Source organism: Bombus vancouverensis, chromosome 3 (genome assembly GCF_051014615.1).
Source record: "Bombus vancouverensis nearcticus chromosome 3, iyBomVanc1_principal, whole genome shotgun sequence".
Lineage (NCBI taxonomy): Eukaryota > Metazoa > Arthropoda > Insecta > Hymenoptera > Apidae > Bombus > Bombus vancouverensis.
Window position 1 is genome coordinate 19,432,060 of NC_134913.1, and position 24,049 is coordinate 19,456,108.

A 24,049-nucleotide genomic window follows, 5' to 3' on the forward strand; every position below is an offset into this window, starting at 1 on the left:
ACGTAGAAGAATTGATTCGTTTTATCCTTGAACCGTTTCACTCAATTAATATTAATCCCTTCCTTCGATATCCTTCCCTCTAAAGAAGGCGAACGTAAAAAGGAGATAAATAGGCAATTTCATTAAATTAGTCAGTAGAAACATTGCAACGTCGAATTTCAAAGAAAAATTCAAACGGATATTTAAAAAGGAAAGAACCAATCGTATCGAAAGAACAGCAGTCTTGAAAATCGATAGCGCTTAGCAAAAATTCATTTTACGTCAACGAACCGAACGAACCCACATCTTCCAATCCAGCGAGTCCACTGATTTTCGTTCACGTGGATCGTATTATTTTCAATTAAAACATATAACGAAATGTATAATTAATTTCATACATTTGAACGAATTATAAATGTATCGCGTGTTTTATATATTTATAAGCATTTAACATGTCACTGTCAACGATATAGTATTGTAGGAAATGAAAATCGGGTACACAGTGAATGTGATAAAAATCAAAACGCCCTGTCTCGAGAGAAGTCACGCGCGAATTCTGTTCTGTATATCGTCCGCAACCTCGAATGGTAATTCCCATAATGGTTGTCCCATCTACGTATACACTTTGTTTCTTCCTCTCCTCTGCATATTTTCGCACCTGTCCCCATCACTAAAACGAAAGTATTTATTGCTCCTCGAATGCGTAGAAGTATGTACGCAAGGAAGCGCATCGTGGAAATGTTCGAGTCTTTTTCACGGTGGAAAGACATCATCATCTTTTATCTTTTCGACAGATAGTCGGCTATATCCTCTCCCTGTCGTGTTCCTCGATGGAAAAAAGCTACAAGATACAGTGATCCCATCGGTTCAACATACAGCCATTTACGTACACAATTTTATGAATTTCGGGCGTTTGACCATAAACTTCTTGCGAGACTTTCAAGGAAATATTTTGCGGTTCGAAGCGTTCCCGTTAGGAGTTGACGAAGATGTAAGAAGACACTAGGAAATTGAAGTGAAAAACGAGTGATGTTCCGGACATCTTCAATTTCAAATTTTAAGGATATACACGAGACTGACAGACGAGGTAATACGCTGCATGTTTCAGTGGATTAAACCGCTTGGCAAAAGCGACATAGTCCTTCCATGCGCGTAGAAATAAATGCGACCAAGCTGCGAATATTTCTAATTACTAGCCACAAGTGTGAAAACCTTTTTACCGAATGTTAATTTTATTGTTACTTTCCGCTAATGTTTAATTAATTAATCTGAAAATATGAAGTTGATGCCAGAGATATCGATGGTAATTTCCTTCGCTGAAACATAGTTTTTACCAACGAATTCTCCTAGCTAATAAAGTTCAAAGTTGGATTTCTCTTTAATTCTTATAATCCATGGAATATTTTATTCTTGTAATATGTAAACTTGCAAATTCTAAACTTCTCGCTTTCAACGTGTGCCACGATCACCGAAATAGAATATCGTAGGGAGTGGCAATCCTAGTAAAGGATTGTGGGTGTCGATCATACCTATAGTCGAAAGTTTCGAAACGGGTTAGAGAAAGAAAAAGGAAAGAAGCAAAGAGGTTCGTAGGTGGACTTTCCGTGCACGTTCAACGGTACTCCTACGTGGCATAAATTCCGCGCGCACGTTCCACACGTCACGAAGGTCTTCGGGCGCTTTGTGCAACGTGAATTAGCTGTAGAATTTCGCATGCGGTCGAGTGGCTCCTGAAACAACGCAGTGGGTGCAACGAGACACCGGCTCTTGGCGGTGCATTGCGAAATTCACCTCTAAATGAGATAGGATGCGCGTAAATCGCGCGGTACACGATACAGTAAATTGACTCACCCTCGACCTCGCGTCACGAGTTGTCAAACAGTAAATGACGTCGAACAGATAAGTAAATCCTCTTTAAAATGTCGATCTTTTCCTAATCGAGGATTCCAGGCTATGCTATTATTTCTATTACTAGAATGGAATGCCCTAGCAATATTAAAAAACGATGAAAAAGAGGATGATCTTTCGTGGAGAAATAATTCAGAAATGTCGAATACAACTTTTGTGTGTGATGCATTATTTTCGAAAGACTCGAGTTTGAAATTAAAGATGCTGGCGGGTACCCATATTCTTTTTATTTCCTGGTAAAAAGCCAACAGAAACAAACTTAAATTACGTCATAAACATTTTAGGCTCGCGGCAACTTTTATAATAACTTCTTCTTATTACTTTTCTTATTATTCCAAGTTGTTCTTCGTCTGGGCTTCGGGCGTTATTTACTTCCTGTCCGGTGATTATGACTTATTCAAGAAATTGGAATATATTAAAGCTTCCTGCAAGACACGGTGACCTATGATGAATCGCAGCGACCGTGAAATTACGCGGCTCGCCCCTGACATTCTGCAAATGCTTGCTCCCTTGTTATGACGAAGTTGGTCGGCCTTTTCCTTTTTACCGATTAGTCTCGTAAGTAAAGATTCAAGAACCACGTAATGTTTTACGGGTCTGCGTAAAATTCCTCGACGACCGAGCGTGCAACGTTATCCGCGCGACGTTTTCCGCTCGGATCATCTCATCCCTGGAATCACTCGTTCGTCATTCCCGCGTTTATCGCGCGTCGTTTCAAAGATACGAGCGTGCCAGCATTTGGTGTAATTTATAGCGGAAATAAACGCGCCGTTCCTATATAGTATTTCATTTCCATCGTAGTAAAAATGCAAGACGAGGCTTCAGAAAATTGTGAGCTTCGAGAAAGTATCAACAGATCGTGGAACAAAAATCGATAATTATTTACGAAGCGATTAATTCATCGATTTCGCTGCTTTTGCGTCGTTCGCGATAAATTATGCGTCGTGAAGGATAACGAACGAACTCTCTTGTGAACCACTTTACATAAATTTACGTATACGCAATTCTTTCTCACCTTTAGTCTCAAAGATATACGCAAAACTATTTTCAATGCTGTAGCATCTAATTCAATTACAAAGTTGTGAATCTCATGATACGAGTCATTGTCATAAAAGCTAGTTACCGATTTACCAATTGGACTAGATCTCGTTTATGTTCCCATAAACAGAGAGAAAGAGTCACATAATTACTCGCGATACCTAATCCTTCTGTAGTAACACTCAATGGAAATCCACTAAAAGTAAAGCCGGAATTCGAACCGTAGACCTTGCAAGTGGACCGAATAATCCGCGAATCCTTTCCCCGTTCAACTCTTACGTCAGAGCCGTGAAACTTTTTCTTAAAAGGAGTTACAACTTTGAAACTAAATTGCGCAATTCTTGTTATGGAAGACACGGTATAAAGATTTTTCTGTCCCCCTTGCCAAGGCAAAAAGTCACGCACGAAACGCACGTACATACGTGTGTTAAGTAGATACGTCAGAGTTAGAACGAATATCTTGCTGCTCCGACTTACTACGAGTAAGCCCGCATTAAATCACTTCAAGCACTCCGTCACGAGGAAAAATGCGTAAATTCCTTCGCGACCTCCTTCCCTTTGTCGCCGTATATCCTTGGACGTGAATTTTTTCATACGAGTCTGCTACGAACGCTTCGCACGGTCGTACAATTTTATCAAATGGAGAAAAAGTGGAAAGTAGGTTCCATTATGTGAGCGGGCACTCTTTTAAACGACGGGATTGAAAATAAAGTTTTTATAGCAGTTGACACTGGTAATCTCCGCGGAGGTTTTCGTCTACGACGCACAGTGCTCGAATGAACTAATTAGGCAGACAAAATTCATAACTTAGTTTCATAAAAAAAAAAGGAGCATTCAGTGTATAATTTACTCATAGTATTTTCTCCAAAGTTTATCATTTTCACGAGAATTATTCACCACGTGAAACAGTGACTTTTAATGGATTCGAATTGACACCGATGCTACACCACTACCACTATCGCTTTTGCTGCAACATACAATTTGAAGGTAATTTTACCCTATATCGTATAATGTAATATACGACATACATAACAAAATCACTAACAAAAATAACGATGTTAGTCGAAAATGTGTTTATTACGTGCTTCGATATATCAACGATAATAGGAACGAATTAAATGTTTTGAAAATGTTTTGATACAATTTTATTCCTTATTTTAAAGCGGAAATAGACAATAAATATTGAACAAATAAAGCATCCGTGGTAGAAACACCGTACGGGCTGGATCAATGCGCGGAACATTTTTATTTGAAATTTTATTTAAAGAGACTACCCACACAATTTGTACCCTTAACTACGTGTTTCTCTTAAGGTTCTCCGCGATATCTGTGTTTGAGAAGCTTTTATCGTTAAACTACCTCTGACGCGATTCGTATACATGTTTATGAAAAAGATAAAGATATCGTGAAAGAAGCCTCGGGCGATATTAATACATAAATTATATGAAAAAGCAATACCTTCTGCGAATGAAGCATTTCTGCCTAGAGCAACGTTCGACATTTTATCCTAACTGGTTTATACTCAAGAAGCTACATACGGAAACTATTCAGAATTTGAATCGTAATTTCCTGTCCGACAGACTGAATTACAACACCAAAGAATATTTGACATACCAAAACTGAAAAAATTCTAATGATACGAACTATCGAGTACATTTAGTCATTGGCCTCTAGAGGATTAGGAATGTAGCGGATGGTAAAACATCTGCGTGGCTTTAAACTTCTTTGACTTGTCACGTTCACACGGAAGAAGGTGGAAAAAGGAAGGAATTGGTCGAGGGAAAATAGTCTTGTGCAAAGGAAATTACATTAGATCCCGGAGGTGAGTCGAGGTTAACGAATTGCCCTATAGTAACATAGCGCAGCTTTTCTACTTGAAGACTCGATGAAGCTGACATTCACGATGGATGAGTGTAAACCAGCAACACGACATTACGTGTAAATGGTTAGCGGAAAATACACGATGAATTACTTCGATGATATTACGATATATATTTTCTTCGATTCTAATACAGCGGCTCGTCGTTGGAGACTCTGAAAAAGTATTTGAACGTTGGCAAGTATAAATATATTCTGTGTACTACTCTTTGAAATTTCATTGGCATCATAATGATAAACGACTATCTTGATTATAGTGGTTTAGTGAAGTTTATCGTAAGCATACGCTTAGTAAAATATTAATATGAATAATTAAATCGAAGATGAAGACTCACTGAACACAGATTGAACTTTAATAACACATCGTCGACCGGCCATTTTATGCAACAACGTTATGCTAACGCGTGGTACCGGTTATTTTATGTAAAGCTAACAACTTTAGTTTGTGCACGAATACAAGAGTTTACCGGCTTTTCATGAGCCACCGTATATGCACGAAAGCTCGGATAATCCACTGAAATTTTATGTTTCAGAAAAATGGACAACCCGAGTGACAACGCATCGGATGCGATTAGTAGTCAAAGGTAAACCTCAACGGCGAAATCTGAAACGAGAGAGAACACTGCGTTTAGTGAGAAAATCGAAAGTTGTCTCTGTCGGAGGAGTTGGGAGACCGTTTTGTTCACGACCAAGTTTTGGGAAAGTTTCTGTCGGGAGAGTGGCCGACGTTATGTAACGACAGATCTTCTTACGACGATCTCCGACACATAAACAAACGCGAGCGTTAAGCAAGCGGAAAAATCCTCGACGATGAGGTGGCTCGTTGCGTCGTAAAACTTTGGCAGACTCCGAACAACAGGCAACCCTGCTAGGTATCCCCTATAGAAAAACAAACTAAAATATCATCTCCGAGAATAATTCTTTCTCGTAACTATGTAATTGCATCGCGGGGAACGTGGAACGTGGCGAGACCTGGTATCGCAAGAGGGATAATTTATAGCAAACAGAAAAGACGCGAGTACGCGTTGGCTTCTTGGTGAGGCTAAAATACGAGAGAAGGTCGTTGAGCGGTTAGGAAAAATTTATCGTGGAAAGAAAATTCGATCTTTCATGATTATTTACGGCATTTCAAGTTTCCTCGCACAAGCTCCTACTGCGTACTTAAAATTGTAACGTAGCTTGCAAAGGAAGACGACGTTGGCTTACTAACTGGTATTCTTAGCAAAGCCTTTTAAATTTTGTTGCAAACTCGAGCTTGAAAGTAATAGATTATGGTAGGTATGTTAATTAGTATCCCCATTATATAGAACTTTAATGCAGGTTGAGAAAGGAGGAGAACAGAATTGCGTTATTATTTCCGTAAAAGAATCCTTTGTAATGAATTCTGCTTGAAACCTAGGTTCGAAGATAGTAGATTATATGTAGCGTTTTAATTAACTTTCTTATATATTTAGAGTTTTAAATATAGCTTTCAAAGGAAGAACGACGTCGTCGTAACGTTATTTCCCTAACAAAGTGCTTAATAAAAAATGTCCATAAATTTGAACTGTAAAACTGAAAATAGTAGATTATAGTATTTTGATAGATAACATTTTCTTGATCACGATAAAAATCTTACAATACGAAACGATAGAGAGTAACAAGCGCGTTCCAATAACAAACAGCACCGGGACTCACTCTGTGATGAGCAAAGAACGGTTGGAATATTAGAGGAAGTGACCTGTCTACCTAGTCGTCGAACCTCTCCGGGATTGTGTGAAAACTAAATAACAACGAACACGGGTTTTCAGCTTAATCAAAAAGAGTGAGGGTCGCTCGTGACAAACCAGCCTTCGAACTTGCTCGTCAGTTTGATTAAACTGAAAACTTTTAAATAAACCGAGTATCTCAAACCGAGCATAGATGGTTGTATTATTAACTGTTTGACAAAAATACACTGACAATTTTTCAAAACTTCTTACGTTCCACAGTCGAAAGTTACTTTCGATCTAAACTTTCTCCTCTGGAGCACAGAGGAGCAAGATTTCGAAGGCTTGCGCGATCTGAATTCTTATAATTGGCGTTGTAGAAAACTTTTCAAAGGCAAGAATCGAGAGGCGACAAGGTTGAAGAATATTCGATCGAAAGAACGATTTTTATGGAAAATCTCGTAACGGTGTCAAGGACCAACGCAATCGTTCTCGCTCATACGGAATTCGCATACTCCGGTTGGTGTGGTAACTGGTAGCAATGCGGTTTTGGATTGAACCGTGGAATAAATATCCGGTGGCGCATCAATCAGCCATTTCGAGATTGTATGTATTACGAGGATCGATGGGATTATTAGCAACGTCATCCTAATCACCTTTGGTTGCCTTAATCACCTGTATGATTAAAAAATCTCTTTAATTCATCCAATCCCTTTAATCCTTCCCACTGTGAATGAAAATGACAAAGTGTTGTTATAACGGAGTCAATTTAAAAATATTACATTACTTCCATTACATGTTGATTAATACTTTTGAAAATATATAAAGGAGTTATTGTTTTCTATATCGTTCATTTTGAATTCTTCGTCATTACTCGTTACGTTCAGAAGATAGACATCGTTATTGGAAAGCAAATACGAGTAAAGTTTCTAGAACCACGATATAAAAATCCGTTTACAGTAGTGTCAAATGTTTCTTCGCGTAACACCTACCATACATATTATATATTCGCGTTTCGCTGCATAATCGTTTCGCCAATCGTCCCATGCATAAATGTCGCGACACAGTTCTGACGAGTATTTATCGAGCACCGGGAAAAACTCACGCAAATTACAAAGTGTATATTACACGAAGGTGCTTTGTAATATTTGGCGAAGATTGTAACGCGTGAAAATATTTTCTCAAGGAAAATCTAACTTAAGACGCTTGTGTAGTGGCTTGGAAAAATATTAGTACCTTCGATCGGAGAGTATAAACGTTGGCAGCATTAATCGATGAAAAGAAGGACACGCTGAAACGCTCGGTGTATCGATAACGCACGTGACATTGTACAAACGCGTCCACATCTACTGAGGCGCGAAATCCCAGTGGAATTATTAATTTATATAACCGTCGATGCAGATGAGAATTGCGAGCAAACAATAATGAAAAATAAACGACAATCGGTCCTGCGATATTTACGATTATAAGCAGAGTATTGACTCGATTCACAGTCTCGGTTCACTCTCGGCTCGATCGAATTATTAACCCCCATTGTTTCGATTATAGGTGTTAAAAATATTTCACGATTCGTGAATCGAAAAACTCGTTCACATTATCAATTCAGTCGCGGACCGATCGATCTCGCACCAGTAAAATATTCTTTCCTCGATAATCTTTGTCCGTGAGGACTACTCATAGTGCGAATGCTTAGAATCGAAAGCGTGGGATAAAAATTTGGCCGAATCGAGTCACCGATAGTCTGGGTCGAGTCTAACGCTTCGACCCTACCTTTTCCTCCATTTGTTTCCGCGTGGAAACCGAACGAGCCGCGAAATTCGATGACGAATCAATGGTCTAATTTACTGACAAAAGTACTCCTTTGACGACTGACTAATTACATTCCTCTGCTCCACAGGGTATATAAGAAATCATCACCGAACAACAAGCTGACCCTCTACTTGGCGAGCAGAGATCTGATCGTGAGCGAGTTGAAAATCGATAAACTACAGGGCGTACTATTGGTCGATCCTGAATTTTTGCAAGAGAAAAGGGTGAGTTTTCAATATGAAGAAAACAATCAAATATTCCGCTTAAACGTGGTTGAAAATGCCACGCTGAGATAGGAGAATGAAACGTAGGACATCATACTTACCATTGTAGAAACTTTCCATCGGTTTAATTCAATGGATAGAATTCGTCTGCAAGCCCAATTTCTCAAACATTTTATCTCTCTGACCTCAATTTCATCGACAACTTTCTCGCGACATCTTTCCGTCGAACCTAATTAAAGATACTTCCGGAGTTACTCCGTGGGCAATTTATAGACTAGAAGAAGCTTGAAGAAGATGGCAACGAGCTCACGACCCCTGAGACGACATCCTCGATACTTCCCGCGAACCCAACAGATACCCGTATTACGTAAACGTCTTTCATCCACTGGTAAAAAGTTGCCACCTCCACTGAATTATATTTACCTATAAATTATCGCGATCCGATAACTTTCGTTAGAGTAAAATTTGAAAAATATCGTACGATCATCGAATAGTTAACATTCACGGAAGGTCGAGAAACCCAACCGCGAGTAAATTCGATATTGATTTTTTATTTATCTGGGAATCAGCACAGTGGTTCTATACAATTCGTTAGAGCTTCCACTGAAAAACTGTGCGAAGAATTTGAAAATCCTGGCACAACTATCAACCGCGAATAGACTAGCATTCGCACAATTCTAAAGAACCGAATCACGATTATTTACCTCTCTATTTACCAATTTAACCGTCTGATGTTCCAGGTGTACGGGCAAATTACGTTGACTTTTCGCTACGGGAGGGAAGACGAAGAGGTAATGGGACTGAAATTCTGTAACGAGGCGGTTATGTGTCTCGCGCAACTTTACCCCCCATATTCCGGCGCTGATCAACAAGAAACGACCCCGTTACAGGTCTGTATAAAGATAATTAAACGTTTATCTCTCTTTCCAAGGTTTACGAGTTCGCATTTTGCTTCTGTATCTAGAGACGGTCGACTTAAATTTAGAAAATCAGAGCGATTTAACGAGCGGAACCCTGCCGGATGAGATTGAACGCAAGGGTGTTCATAAACTCGTGAAATCTTGTCCGTCAACGTGACACACGGCGAGCCAGCAGCTTACGATCAATGAAAATTTAATAAAGCCTTCGATGGTGCAAGTGTCCCGTGTTCCTATCCGCAGATGTTTCCATAACGTATCGTAAAATCGCAGAAAACTGGAAAATTAGTATTCCTGCATCGCTCGACAGCTTAATTTCCGCACTGATTTTGGACTCGATAATCGATGATCTTTTCCGACAGAATATAAAAAAAAGGGATGTAACTTTTCATATTTCTCGACGGATCTTCCTTTATTTTTCTATCCGTACAAAAACTCATCGTTCTCTACCCGTGTTTAATCTTCTATTTAAAATTGCTTCGCGATTTAAGCGTCGACGGATGATAAAAAAGGAAGAGGAAAGATAAAAATGCATAAAAGTTGGAATCGATGAATAATTATTGGTAAAACGAAGAGAAAACGTAAAATCGCGACGGTGCTGGATTTTCTCAGTCGGTTAAACGGTAAAAGGGTCGTATTATTCGAGGTAACGACGCGGCACCGTAAGTTCGTAATCAATTAATGAAATAAGCCAAGCGGCTTAGCTTAGCTGTTTTCGTGCCTAGATAATTAGAAACTTACATACGCAACACCGATTGCAAATTGCATTAGCAGACCGTATAACGCTTCCTCGAGCGTGTAATTCCTAGCAAAAAGCTTCACCAGCTCCGGACCGTATACAAATTTCCGAAACTATGGATTTGGCAAATTTAAACAATTGAAACTAGACACTCGTTTGCCGATACGTCGTTCAATGTTTCAAGAGAGGAAAAGGTTTAACAACCGTATAAACTGGATCGTATAAATCTATTATCTACCGTTGCACGAAGAAACTTGCTAGGACAAGGTGAAATTATTTCATCAACCATAACGAGATAAATTCGATCGCCTAATGTCGAGATATTTCCATCCGAATGTGACGAAAATTTCTCAAAAGTAAAAACGTCGATCGATACGTCGTGCCATTCGTACAATCGTAGTCACTGTGATAGAAATAGATGTTTATGAAACGCGAAGCATATATAACATGGAATATATCAAAGAGGATAGAAACCGTGATCGAAGCAACAGGACGAATTACAAATTATTGGCATGTATGCCGCCTGTAAACGTAGTATAAACGTAGTAAAAGCAGATCTCTATAACGTAAATCGTTTGAAGAAAGTTTTCAAATAAAACATTTAACAGCGAAACGTTCGACCGCGATAAATTAATTCGAGTAAGTTGTGCTCGTGTTTCTCCTAACTCACGATAATCGAGCGTCGTGATTGAAACGTTCTCGGTTGAAAAAACTAGACGTTAACGGAAAAGCTTCCTGCTGAGGTTGAATTTATCACAGCGAGCTCGGCTGCCTTGTCTTTGACATCCTCCACGTTCTCAACGTTCTCACGTTCGTTCTCCGCTGTACGGGGCCAGCGGCAAATCGGTCAACGCAAACCTCTCCGAGTTTTCTCTGCGAGTTCGTCGCTCTTCGATATTTATTTGCCCCTGTTGGACACGCGAATACCTTGTTTATCGTGTATTCCAGCCAGTTGAATATATGCGATATGAAGAACGTTTGGGAGCGACTTGTCGAAATATTACACACGCTACCTGAAAATTTGCTTGATGTTTGCTTATGCAGCTAAACCATGTAAAGAGGTTAAGCGATGTTGCGAACGTAATTCCCATTTCCGAAATGCGCACAGATGCGAATAACGCAGAGGAAATATTCCGAGTAGCGATGAACTTGATACGAATCGAAATAGGAGGAGAATGATCGAATAGAGAAGCAATGGAATAAGAGAAGAGATAATAGATGAAGAGGAATAGACAGATTGTCAAGCGCAGATCGTTTAGATTTCCAAAGCGTCTCTAAATATTTCCGTAAAATTAGAATTTATCGTTACCTGAAATCTCTCTTTGTATCTTCCTCCGTTCATCTACTATCCTCTATGGAACCTCTCATTATTAAATTAATATTAAATATCGATCGAAATCGTCTACTTTATCGTGCTTTACTCTGTGCATTTCCACGATGCAAGCGCTTACGATGTGAATTTTTTCTCGGTTGAATAGGAAGATTTCAAAGACGAGTTCTACTAGGGTAACCTTTTAGAACCAGTCACGAGAGCTTCTTCGGCGAAAGGCAAGCAGCGGAGGGTTGTTTCAGAACGGTTCGATGCGCGTTGTTCGGTGACGTCGCGCGTATCAGTTACAAGGCTTACGACCTATATAACATGCATCCCGTATTCCATAAGCTTAACGGTTCATTTCCGAGAGGATCAACGATCTACCAGATCCCTTAACGCCTTGTTCGTTCAAACCTTCCACCATTGGTTGACCGTTGTAACGAACCGAGCGAATTATTAGTTCCGTACGGAAACAAAATTGATACGCGATCTTTTAATCCTCAACCAGCAGCCACAATTATCCGAGTTTCCGATGGGGTAGCTGGCCGTTCAATTTTCAGCGTATTTCGTCGCTTTTACCTCGTGTAATCGAAAATTTCCTGAGAAATTATCAACTTTTCCATCGAATATCTCCTTCGACCATGTTCTTTCTTCTTTGAGAATTTACTATTCCTTGGTTCACGAACGGTTTCTCTGCGGAAATCTCTTCGCGCAATTACCAGGTGCTTTTACAAGAGTACGTAAAGCTCTAATTAAGGATCGTTAAAGATTTACAAACTCAACAAGCTCCCAATTAACGAAACGACAAATATATTCGTCTTTGGTAAAATGATCTCAAGATCGGACAGGCAAATCTCAAATTTAGAGCGCTGCGTCTTTCTTACGAAACCATTCCAAAAACAATCTACAAAACCATTCCAAGAACAATCTACAAAACCAAGGGAGTGTGTTCTAGTACTTGTAATTAGTAAGGAAGCCATTTTGCTCGCGGAGTTATCATTGCCAAGAATTAGACGACAGAAAATAATCAGGATTATAGTCTCGCTAATGTCGGACGATCATTTTAAAACGTTATACGACACAATAGAAACTTCATGAAGGCAGCGAGCGTTGTTCAGGGAAAAGAACGGGACGACAAAGATTGGCGCTTGTCGTTGCCTATCTTCAAAAGATATTTCTCGATAAAAAAAAAGGTCCGTCGTTCCTTTCAACTAGAAACCTTTTGAAAGCTGTCTCCTGTCGTCCCTCGTCGCTGTTTCATTTTCACTGACCACCTCTCAAGAGTTCCATAAATGGAAAAACCACATACACGTCAGGCGTTGACGAGCTAACACTTGGACTTGACGAAAACCATTTCCAACGTACGGTAGTCAAGCTAAGGTCGCGTTGTCTAGGAAAACAAACTTTCTCGCCCAATTTACTAAGACTTTCGTCTTATTGTTAGCTGATGAAAAGTCGGCTGTTTCTCCTTCTGGCGTTGTTTCGTCAACTGGCTACCATTGTTTCGTCGCAAGTCAGGCACAATGGCGGAAGCTGTTACGTTGAAATTGCGAGAACTTTCGTCCCGAATGGGAAGCTTTAACGGCGCTTTGCGAAAATTACAATGAAAGCAGTCGCGAAAGTAGTGGTAAAAAGAAAACTTTCGCCACGAAATACCGTGGTTTCACCCGATACATTTTGATTTCCAACGACTGGTTGAAATAAGAATGAAAATTTCGACGACTTGGCTTTCAGCTGTGTTCGCGTACTTCAAGCTTTTGCCTGTTATCAACCGTTTCACAGCCGAATTTTTGTGCATTTTCGACCAATCGCGGGGAGACGCAATCGCGAAGAAACACGTCAACGGGAGTCGTAAATTCCCGTTACGATTATAATAATCGACACCACGAGTTGATCGATCCCCTGATTTCCATTGAGATAATAGGGGTGGTTGAGAGGGTATAACACTGCCATTAACACGATTATAAACTATATATTTTTAACACTTAAGTTACACCGTTGCTTGTGATATACGTCGTAGACAATGATTTGGCGTATAGAGATGCGATACACTGGCACAATATTCGTTGGTGATCGAGCAAGGCTCTTAGAGTTTTTTGTTATAGTTGACGTAGCAATAAGGGAGACTAACCCGGTACTGACACGTTGACTATTCTAACGTTGAAGAATAAGTAATTTACAGTGTCGATGCTGTGTCGGAGGAAAGCTAGCGAGATGGGTGTGTCTAGCGTACGAGACCGTCGGATTTGGCGATGACAATTTTGGTTAGGAAAGCGAGGGCAATAGACATTGCTTCCGATTGGATAAACGAAGGTTGGTGGACTAGGAAGGGTCTTAGCCGCCCTCGATAGAAAGCTGCTAGTGGGAAGCATCGTACGTGAGAAAAACTAACTTTCCCCTGTCAGCCGTAGTAGACGATAATCTTTAGAAAGCGATTTAGAAAAACGACGTTTGTTCGGTCTGAAGGACCTTAGCTAGCAAATTCTTGAGATTTACGATGAGTCCTTAAGACTATTGAGTGTACGCAGTAAAGTTGAGCGGATATCTGGTTCCCACCTTGCCCGCGGTGTATAGCCTGGTCTAGGTAGAGTGCCGCCCGACGTAACATTTTGTTTTATTAATAATAGAAATGTTTGTTTTCCGAGCGATTTTTTAAACGAGACATAACGCGCTATAATTTGAGATTAAGAATTTGCACGACTGAATTGAATGCTACTGGCGAAACTTTGCAAGTCAGGAATATGGTGTTACGCAGAACGCGATGGGATATATAAACGTATAGCGGTTAAATTCGTGCTAAATATTCGATGTTTGAATCCTCGTTAGAACGTGGTTGACAGAATGAATGTATCCGATTAGCATCTGTCGCAACTAAAAGCTTGCGAAAACATACTCGGCAAATTAGTTTGCTTACATCCTTTTTTCCGACCGTTCGCAATAAATTCGTTGGCCGGAGAAGGTCCAGCCATTCCCGAAAGTATATTCCGAACGCTGGCAACTTTGTCTCGTTTATATTTCTACCCTGGAATAATTTTATCCAGTTCCTAAAGGTGCAGAATGGAAGCGCGGCGAATATGCATGTGTTCACTGCTCTTAATTACGTACGCTGAGTCTTTTCTCCGTTTCGTTTAACTCTTTTCTCTGACTTTACGTTTAAACGTTTTATACGCGCATCTTTAATTATAAAATATTCGCCTAATTCTCACTTAAACTTTTCTTAAAATATCTCGGTCTTCCTGAAGTAAGAAAAATCCTTTTAAAAAGCACATGTATACCGTTCTGTGCCATTGTTTCTGCAGTTTCATAGTTATCCTTCAACGTCCGAATCATTTTGCACAAAAATAAACGATACGTCGATCGAAGCATTCTTTGTTGAAAAAGCATTGTATCCATGATGAAGAAGGTCGGAAAATTCCATACCAGAGACAACTTTTCCTACGGCGTTCGCTGCAGGCCAAGGTCAGCTCCTGGCCAGGATCGAGCTTCTTTGCGTCACCCAACGTACCGAACGGTATCGAAAGCTTCGGTTAACCGTCGCTTCGAGCTTCGATAAACATTAAAAAACGAACGAAACGTTCTTTCGATCCTAGGCATCCTGGCGTATCGATCCTCGCGTATTCATAAACGACGGCAGCAGGAACACGGTGAAATGGTGAGACGTATCGCGATGAAATTGCTTTTCTCCGACTGTGCTCACCAGAGATCACGTTTCTCTCGCAATGGATCTTCCTCCGCCATCTGCGGAATTGCGAAACGACGCCGGATATCGGGTATCCGCGTACGGATTCGCAGAGATACAGCTGTGACAGGTGCAAAGGTGTCCCATCGGTTGATTCAAATTGTACGGTGTACTCGTCCCTATCGCGAGCAGAGTGAAAACACTTTGAGATCGTATGTATGAAATAAGAATTGATGCGTCTCCCGCCGAATTAGTTTCGTTTCTTCACGCCACAAGCTACGAATATTACGCTTCACTGCCTATTAAAATATACGTCATATTCTAAATTTGGGAAATTAGAGGACCAAAGAGATTAAGAAACTACGTTCTCGTAGAATTCAAAGTTCCTATAATCGCGAGTTACACCGCGATTATTTCACAGACTTGGTTTCGCGTTTGTACGAAGGTGCACTGTTGCAAAGAACACGTTCGCGAAAGAAAGACACTTTTCGGACAACCTAATATAAGAGGAACTTGAGATCTCTGGCTTTAAGAATAAGACGAAATGTCTTAGGCGTGATGTGCTAACTATAACCGAACGAACTCGAGGGAAATTAAAGAAGCATTCCTTGATATCGCGGGGGACGTGGTTTCGAGACTCGTAACACGAGCGAAGGTGCGATGAAGTGGCTCATCTTTCAATGATATCCTACGAAACGATCGTCGTTCATGTCTAATTCATCGATCGAATGAATAATGGATCGCACGGCGCCTGTAAAAACCTCAGCCAGGTGAAATATCCAGGAAAAGGGAAGAGACTTGATAAATAATTTTCACGACGCGCCAAATCGACCTGGCTGCGGGTCAGGGTTAGTGTCAAGGCCGCGACCTGTCGTAATACGCGAGGCTGGTCTTACCCACCACTGCAGGATCTCGTTCGACGAGCATGGAATTTATATCACGGCTTGATTGCATGGCAATTCTTCGGGGAATTTGCTTTTTCCTCATCATCTTTCCACGAGCTCGTTGTCGTAGATCGAAATTTGATAGAATATTTTCGACCGCGAAGCGAATAGCGATCGAGTCGTTGAGTATAAATGAAGTTATATTCGACAATGATATTATGATTCTTTGTATTATAAATTCTTTGGCTTTCAAATAAATTCCTTAATTCTTCGCTGATTTACATATAATTCCTCCTTTTCTCAATAAAATAGAAATAAACAGGATAAATAATAAACAATTCACGATTTTCGCAAAATTCTCCTCCTTCGACTTTCAAACGATTCTCTCGCTCCTTCGATCGTTTGATCGCTTACAGTCCAATGCTAGTCAATTATTCCACATTACACGCATCCCGAATTCCATTCCAAATTCCTCGTAGAGTTTACTCGCGTATTATTCCTATCGCTTCTCTTCCCATTCGCTCTTCTTACTCGCTACCAATAGCACGAACGTTTTTACAATTCTTTACCACTCAACATCTCGATGTAGAATATCAAGAATTCTCGTTCCCACGGATTATCGTGTTTCCAATTATCGAAACTGACTTTTCAACATTTCGCCAACAAGATTCCGTTCTCTTTGGATAATTTCAAGCGACCAAAGTTGGATTCTCCGATTACAAAGTAATTCTCGAAGAGATTTTTTAAACCGCGAAACAACGGACGTACGACGATGGAAAACGATAACCGTTGTGAACTGTTCTCGAAGCAAAAGAGAAGAATAACTCGAAAGTAACTAGGTAGAAAAATACGACTGACCTCGAATCCTCTTCGAGATCGTTCTTTTCCTCGTTACGCAAACTTTTATTTAAACCAGACTAGAAAGACGATTTATTGCACCGTTGCGTGTTATAAAATTACATTCAATCTTTTTCTTCTTCTTTTTTTTTTTTTTTTTTTTTGTTTTTCGATAAAATTCCATTCGTTCCCACGTTGAGATAAAACAAGAATGGACAGTCAAGTGGCAGAGGTTTACACGATACCGAGCGTGTTCTTTATTTGCGTTAATCGTTCGTCAGAATGAAGTTCGTTTCAACGAATCCACGACGCAAATTGAAACGTGCTTCTTCAGCGTTTTTCTCGTTCCTTTCTATCGCCAAAGGAACGTCGAGAAAACTGTTCTCGCTTGACTTCTACTTTCATCCATTTCAATTACTCTCGCGAATCTCCTTTTTGCAACTGTACACGGCATAGTCAGCCGTATCGCGTTACGCTGGATTTATCCGCAAAATTACTGCTGCACGACTTCCCTGTATTAATTGATCGCGATTCATGACGGCAAAGGTAGGAGAGCGTTTAAATCGTATCGATCGATTCAATGGCAAACGAGACGACTCATACCGCAGTTGATGGTATTCCTTTCCTTCAGATGCATTAGATCGACTGCCAAATAAAAGGCAGTTGAAATCAGCGTGCTTCCAACGTTCATCTGTTTCTCCTAAGTAAACGTTGCAAGGTAACACGGTGTACACGATAACAATATTCGCCAGCTCGCAATTATCATGAAATCGGGTCGAGGTTGCGTTTCATTAGAACTCCATAAGGCTTTATTAACGGTGAACGACGATAAACGAAATTTTTCGTTCGCTTGGCTGCTGTAGACTGTGGAAAAAGAACAGCTGGAAAAGAAGAAAACGACGAAACATTTATTCGACGAAATTTGAAGAGTATTTGAACACCGAACTACTCTCGCGATAGCATCAAAGTATTTATCGTCTTCCTCTTGCGAGTTTCATAAATATATTTTAAAACGCTATACCCGCTTTGAAGATATTTGCTTGTGTGTAAATTATTTATCAAACAAACAGCTTTAATTATCCTGCATTTTGCTGCGGTTTGGAGTAGCGCAGTGCATATTGGGTAACGAATCGTGACAAGACTTTTATTTTCGCCACTGTCGAGCTCGGCCGAATCATATTCCGGGTCATTTATAAATGTTTAATATCACTTGGACGGTCGAAAATTACCGCTACGAACGTCACAGAAAAAATTGCCACGTCGCTGTGTGTAATAACCACGATTTATGCGGAGCAAAGCAAGAAATACTAAGACTAATGGGATCGTTTGAATCCCGCGAAACACTGACGCTAAGCACGAGAAGCTTGGCGTGGTATCGCTGCCGCATAAATAAACGATAATCAGAATCGCGGATACGGTAAAAGTTATTAATTAACTGGCAGAGAACGTCGCTAGAATTTGTGGTTTTGCCATCCGAACGAACGAAAATGTATTTTTGCCCCGTGGCTATTGTCGCACGGCGTTGTTGCATTCCACGAAAATTAATTCTCGTTCGACTAATTTTCCTCAATGGTAGCTAGTTGGCCCGCTTTTTTAAAACAAACACGAACCGTGTTAACGAGTCGATGTTGATTTAAGAAAAAAAGGAAAGTCGAATGCTTAGCCATTTTAACGAGAAAAAAAGAAAAGTTAAATTTCAGGAACACCCTTTTTTGGCGTCCTTTGCCAAGAAAATCAATTACAGAATTAATCGGGCGAGAAAGTCGTCAGAATCTTTTTGGGAAATTGGGAACGTCACACGTTCGACTATCGTCCCGAACGATAAAATCTCTTTCTCGAGGGGCAAAAGAAATACTATCGAGTGAAAATCGAGTCGTACGAGAAGCGAGGACGAACACAAATGGAAAGTCATTATGACTGGAGACTTTTAGGATTCGGTGATCAATCATAATTTGGTTCCGCCTGGAGAACCTTCCAAATCGCTTGTCGAGAAACGAATAAGAAGCTACCGAGACTGTGTAGCATTGTCGCGAGACGAACCATCCATTACGTAAAATTCTCGTTTCTTTTTTTTCTTTTGACTCGATGAAAATCTGTACGTAAGTTCTGGGTCGTTCGCTGATGCTCGCGAAATAACGCAACTCTCTCTCTCTCTCTGTCTAAGCCTTCTGTAACCGAAAGACAATATGTACCTACGTATCTAGAGGCCGATCTATAACGAAGAGACAACTCTCGACGATCAACATTTCGAAATATTAATCTCACGCAATATTCCACGAAATACCCCTACGTGATTTTATTTTGTTTATTTATTTATTCCGGTTAAATGGAACAGGCAGTAAATAACGCGTATCTGAAAATACTTGGCCACATTTAAAAAGTAATCAACCACTTAAAACATTTCAAACATCGAGAAAACATTTCACTCGGTTATTAATCGTTGAAAATGAAAGAAGAAAGCAATTTCCGAGCGCCACTTCGGCAAATTCCGGTTGATACTATAAAATCTGGTAGAGTTGTTAAAAGTGAAAGATCAATGATAGAGAAAAGAAAAAGGAATTTCGAAGAGATTGCAAGTATTATCAAAGCCTCTGCTGACTAACGAGGAACCATCGTTTTCAAGGACGGATATTAATTATCTCTAGCACGAATAACGACGTCCAATTGTATAAGACGCTCTACTAATCCACCCTAAAATTAGAAAGTTTCCTTTGCTAATGAGAGTGGAAGTTTCTTGATCGTGCCTACTTCCATGGAAAATCAGCCAAGACGAGATAAAGGTGGAGGTAAGGTAAGAACGTAAGACGAGAGTGTACAAGCTTTCGCACATGCGAATGAAGACGAAGCACGCGTAAAAACTGGTGTATCCGGCAGCTGGAAGAGAGCGTCACGCGAAACGAAAAATTACGAGCGACACCATCTTCCATAATATAGGAGCGGAGAAATGGAAAAGTACGTGTACGATAAAGGTTGCTCGTTCCAGAATGATTCTTAATATCGTGTGCATGATAAATGTCGAGTAAAGCGAAGCAAGTAATATCGCGCATACTTATAGTATTGGAAAATTTACGTGTACTCCAAACGACCAGTTTTCCTTGTACGAATATTAAAAAGTTACAAAGTATTGGAAAGTCTCAGAAACGACGATGTTTTCAATGGCCGTATTGAAATTTCCCTCTTTAATTATAAGATAACGTTTTCTCGTTTAATAATTAAAAATCAGAAAATCGACAAAGATGTTATTTATCGTGTTCTTATTTCTTTTCCTATTCTATTCTATTCAGTGAGAAAAGAACAAGCGTGGAGAGCGTGTCTCATAGGCTTTGCTAGCTTTGTCAGTGCAAAATTTATCCGACTACTCGAACACGTAATATTTGTATACGTAAATTATAAGAATTTTTATTTGCCCGTTGGCAATCTCTCGAGGACGTCTATCGGAGGGTGAAAAGACGTGGTGAAAATCTTGAAGCGCGCAATTCTCAGGTTCCTCAGGCGATATTATCGTTAGAGGATTACTCTCGGTGATTGAGGCGCAACATGGATGCACTGAAAACGGCTGGATAATATGGTTTCACGGTGGACTACAAATGTTACGATTCCACGGCCGACGGGTTTCAAAGGGGTAATGCGATAGAGCTGAAAGCCGCTACGTCGCACATCAATCATGCATACAGAGCACGAACCAGCTTTACGGCGAATAGGCAAAAAAGAAACAGGGAGAAAGTAAAGGAGAAGCGAACGAGAAGGCGCTAAGTACTTCCTGAAAAAAAAAAGACGGAATCCAAGCGGAGAGAAATCGAAAAGAAATCAAGAGTGTGTGAAGTCTTGAACGATGCGCGTCACTGGTCTGGTAAATACGACTAAATATACCTTTAGGGAACGTTTTCATATACCGTTACGGTACATAAGCTTCTCTGATAGAGCAACTTTTTGGAAATAAATGATCGAAGCTGTTGAGAATTGTGGATCTTTGAAGCCGAAATAACGTTACAGGAACACTGAATTTACGCTTGGAATAGTTATTATTAGAATATTAGAATAGTTATATATTTATTTTATGGACGATTTCTTATATATTCATCGATGCACACTTGCACGCGTCTCAGCACTTTCTTCTATACCCGACTGTTAACCGACTGAATAGTTTACGTTTATCTGTTTTCGAGACGCCGCGCACACACATAGCTCCACACACTGATGCCCATATACAAGTATCTCTACTACGCATTTAACCCAGTCCAGCACAGAAAATTATACTGTCTCGATAGAAACGAATAATTTAAATGTTATAAAATACGCGTGGATACTTTATACCTAGCGAGTCAATGGAAAGAAAGAATTCAGAAATAAGAGTCAGTCGTATGAAAAATGAATTGACCGAGTGGTAGTAAAAAGCGGTATGCATCCTTCTATCTAAAATTCTATTCTAAAAATAATATTCCGAGAATGAAATATTTCCCGCGAGAAATTGCAGCTGCTCTCTTTGAAGAACCTCGACGAGAAAGTATCTGCTGTAGAGAGGCTAAAAACGATGGGAAATAAAATCTTAAAGCGGAATTTCACACGGGTGGGAGTAATTGATACTCTTAGGAAGTACCGCATAGTTTATCTTCATGCGGTATATTGATTTTCCAGGTTGTCGGTCTCTTTGTCTTTGAGTAAAGCGGTAGAATCTAATTCGTTGCGACAGAATTGACGCGTTAAACGAAGATGTCATTAGAAAAACGTCGCGGTGAGACTACGTTGTAACTACCAGGCTTCGTCTCCGATGCCGATGAATGCGGTCTTTTACGCATTGTATGTACGCGTGTATGTCAAATATCCATTGAAACCTTTTCGCCGCGCTACGATTTCGCTCTCCGTGAAACGATGTACTTGGCTGAACAACAATGGCATATCTCGACAATGCTTGACACCTAGTCGTGATAAACCTCGTACAACCTTTCTCTCTTTGTAAAAACCCCGCGCGTAAAGCGTAGAATTATCCATAACGCGTTTGCGTTCGCGAATCGCTTCGGCGATCGATAAATTTCGTTTCGACGCGCAATTTGCCACCATTACGTTTATTACACAAATAGTTAATTGATCACGATAAAATACTCTGAACGAGCCTTATGCAAATACGCTCGATTAAATGAAAAAAAAATTGTCGAGCAATTATAAATGAATATCGCGTAAAAATACAGACTCGATTTTACTGAGAATCGATAAACCTTGCGCGTCGATAAACTTTGAAATAGTCAGTCGATTAACATACGTCAAAGACCAGCCTAATATACGTCGATAATTTGCGCGTAAATCCTCTATCGATCGACTAAGCAGAACAAATTTCGGAGGATTATTCCGTCATCGTGTAATGAAACGTTCAAATATATAGCATCACGCAAACCGTCGAATCTCTCTGAACGAAAACGGAATGATCTCTGGATCTCTGAGTCGAACATTAATTGCCGCGCAGATGTAAAATTATTAAGCTTACGATCCTCGTGACTACCGTCGTCAATTTTTTTAATCTCTAAACACAAATATACTGTTAGAAATGGTAATATATTAAATTCAAAGGTGTGAGTTACTTCGAACTGGGCACCAGAATGTCAGTCTCTCTAACTCTTTCCATCGATATTAATTTAACGAGACGATGGAGACACGTTATACATTACGAAACGAATCGTTCGCGACAGGTGATAAGGTTTCGATGTTCTATTGCAGGAGGCGTTGGTGAAAAGATTAGGTCCAAATGCTCACGCGTTTACCATGGAAATCACGCCGTTAGCACCCCCGTCGGTGCAATTGGTGCCTGCTAAGGAATACAATGGGGCCCCCATTGGTACTAGCTACGACGTCAGAGCTTACGTAGGTGAGTAAACCGAGTCGAGCTTCGTTTACGGGGATAAAACAGAATTGACCGAACCTTTACGAAGAAACGCGTGAAAACGATAGATCGCTCTTCTCGCTGTGAAATTCGTTCATTTTGAAACTCTATAAAAGCTGTACGATATAAAAGGATCATTCAGCTATCCACACGTCGTGTTTCCATGTGAAATCACCAGGAAGATCAATAAAATTTATCGATTAAAAAGGTCGAATCGGTAAACGAGGGAGCAAAGAACGAATAAACGAACAGAAGAAAAAAAAAAGTAAACGTCAAGCGTTGATCGATGAATTTACTCGCTGTTCATTGATTGAACTTCGTCATCGATTTCCCAGATCGTATTTCGTGTCTCCTGACAGTAATGGCTTAGAATCACGTAGAAACTCTCGATTTAAAACGCCATGGTAGCGCGTTAGCGCCCACGTAGCAAATTAAATCGGGTCTTCTCGGTCGCGTTTTCCAAACTGAATCGTACGATCGGGCGATCGAACGATCGCTTCGAATTCCGATTACCCGAGAACAACCTTCCTGGCTTGATACTCCGTAAATAACATCGTAACTGCCTGCTAAACGCTGGACACGATGACATTTAGCTGAACGAGCGGACGAGAAGTTGCATCGGAAAACGACCGTCAGGATGGGTATCCGTGTCGTCCAGCGAACTACGAAGCCACCGTTGCCAGCTACCAGCGTATATAGCGTGCCGGTGTCAGCGAGTCCTTCTCCTGGATCCAGAGGTCAAGCTTGTAAAACGAGAGTCTCGTTCATGGAAAATGAGATCACAGAGGACGAGGGTAAGCTCTTTATTTCTGGATGAGTGGCATGAAGCATCAAAGTGTGTTCGGTTTGCTTTGAAGCTGATCGCGATTAGTCATTGCATACGGGCTGATCAATCATTTAAATCCCTGTTTAATTATCTGTGAAAGGCTATTTACGAATGTGTGTGTGCTAGTATGATTGGCGAGAAACGTTGGACAGGCTAAGTCTGCGATGGTCAGTCGATAAAGGACCGGCCAGATGTTCTAGAGGATCATCCTTGTGATCGTTACGCGTTAACACTTTGACTGCCATGCCGAAATCGCGCGTTTCGCTCAGGACGCCACGGCAGTATTTTTATTATTCAAAGCATATAATGGCAAAATAACGATAAATCGACGATGTGAGACAACGTTCTTCCCCAATGGACCGTTTATCTCATTGGTGGTGGTCACGGATGACCGCCGTGGCGCCTTGGTAACAGTCGATCGCGACATATTGTAACAAGGCTTCGTTTATTTCAACAAAA

The 24,049-nt window shown here is 40.4% G+C and overlaps 2 protein-coding genes across 9 annotated transcripts in view; one reads left to right on the top strand and one right to left on the bottom strand.

Annotated features, from left to right (window-relative positions):
• The window catches only part of LOC117154092 (14 kDa phosphohistidine phosphatase), a 63,669-nt gene that overhangs the window by 34,049 nt on the left and 5,571 nt on the right, over positions 1 to 24,049 (bottom strand). The gene's annotated exons all lie outside the window — the stretch shown is intronic.
• The window catches only part of LOC117154085 (phosrestin-2), a 46,987-nt gene that overhangs the window by 18,007 nt on the left and 4,931 nt on the right, over positions 1 to 24,049 (top strand). For 7 of the 8 annotated variants that reach the window (XM_076617169.1, XM_033328760.2, XM_076617172.1 and 4 more), the window contains 5 exons: positions 5,337 to 5,387; positions 8,389 to 8,524; positions 9,265 to 9,414; positions 22,602 to 22,749; positions 23,358 to 23,558. In XM_076617169.1, coding sequence (XP_076473284.1) covers positions 5,337 to 5,387; positions 8,389 to 8,524; positions 9,265 to 9,414; positions 22,602 to 22,749; positions 23,358 to 23,558 — 686 coding nt within the window. The remainder of the gene's footprint in view (positions 1 to 5,336; positions 5,388 to 8,388; positions 8,525 to 9,264; positions 9,415 to 22,601; positions 22,750 to 23,357; positions 23,559 to 24,049) is intronic. The other variant, XM_076617173.1, reaches the window with a different exon arrangement.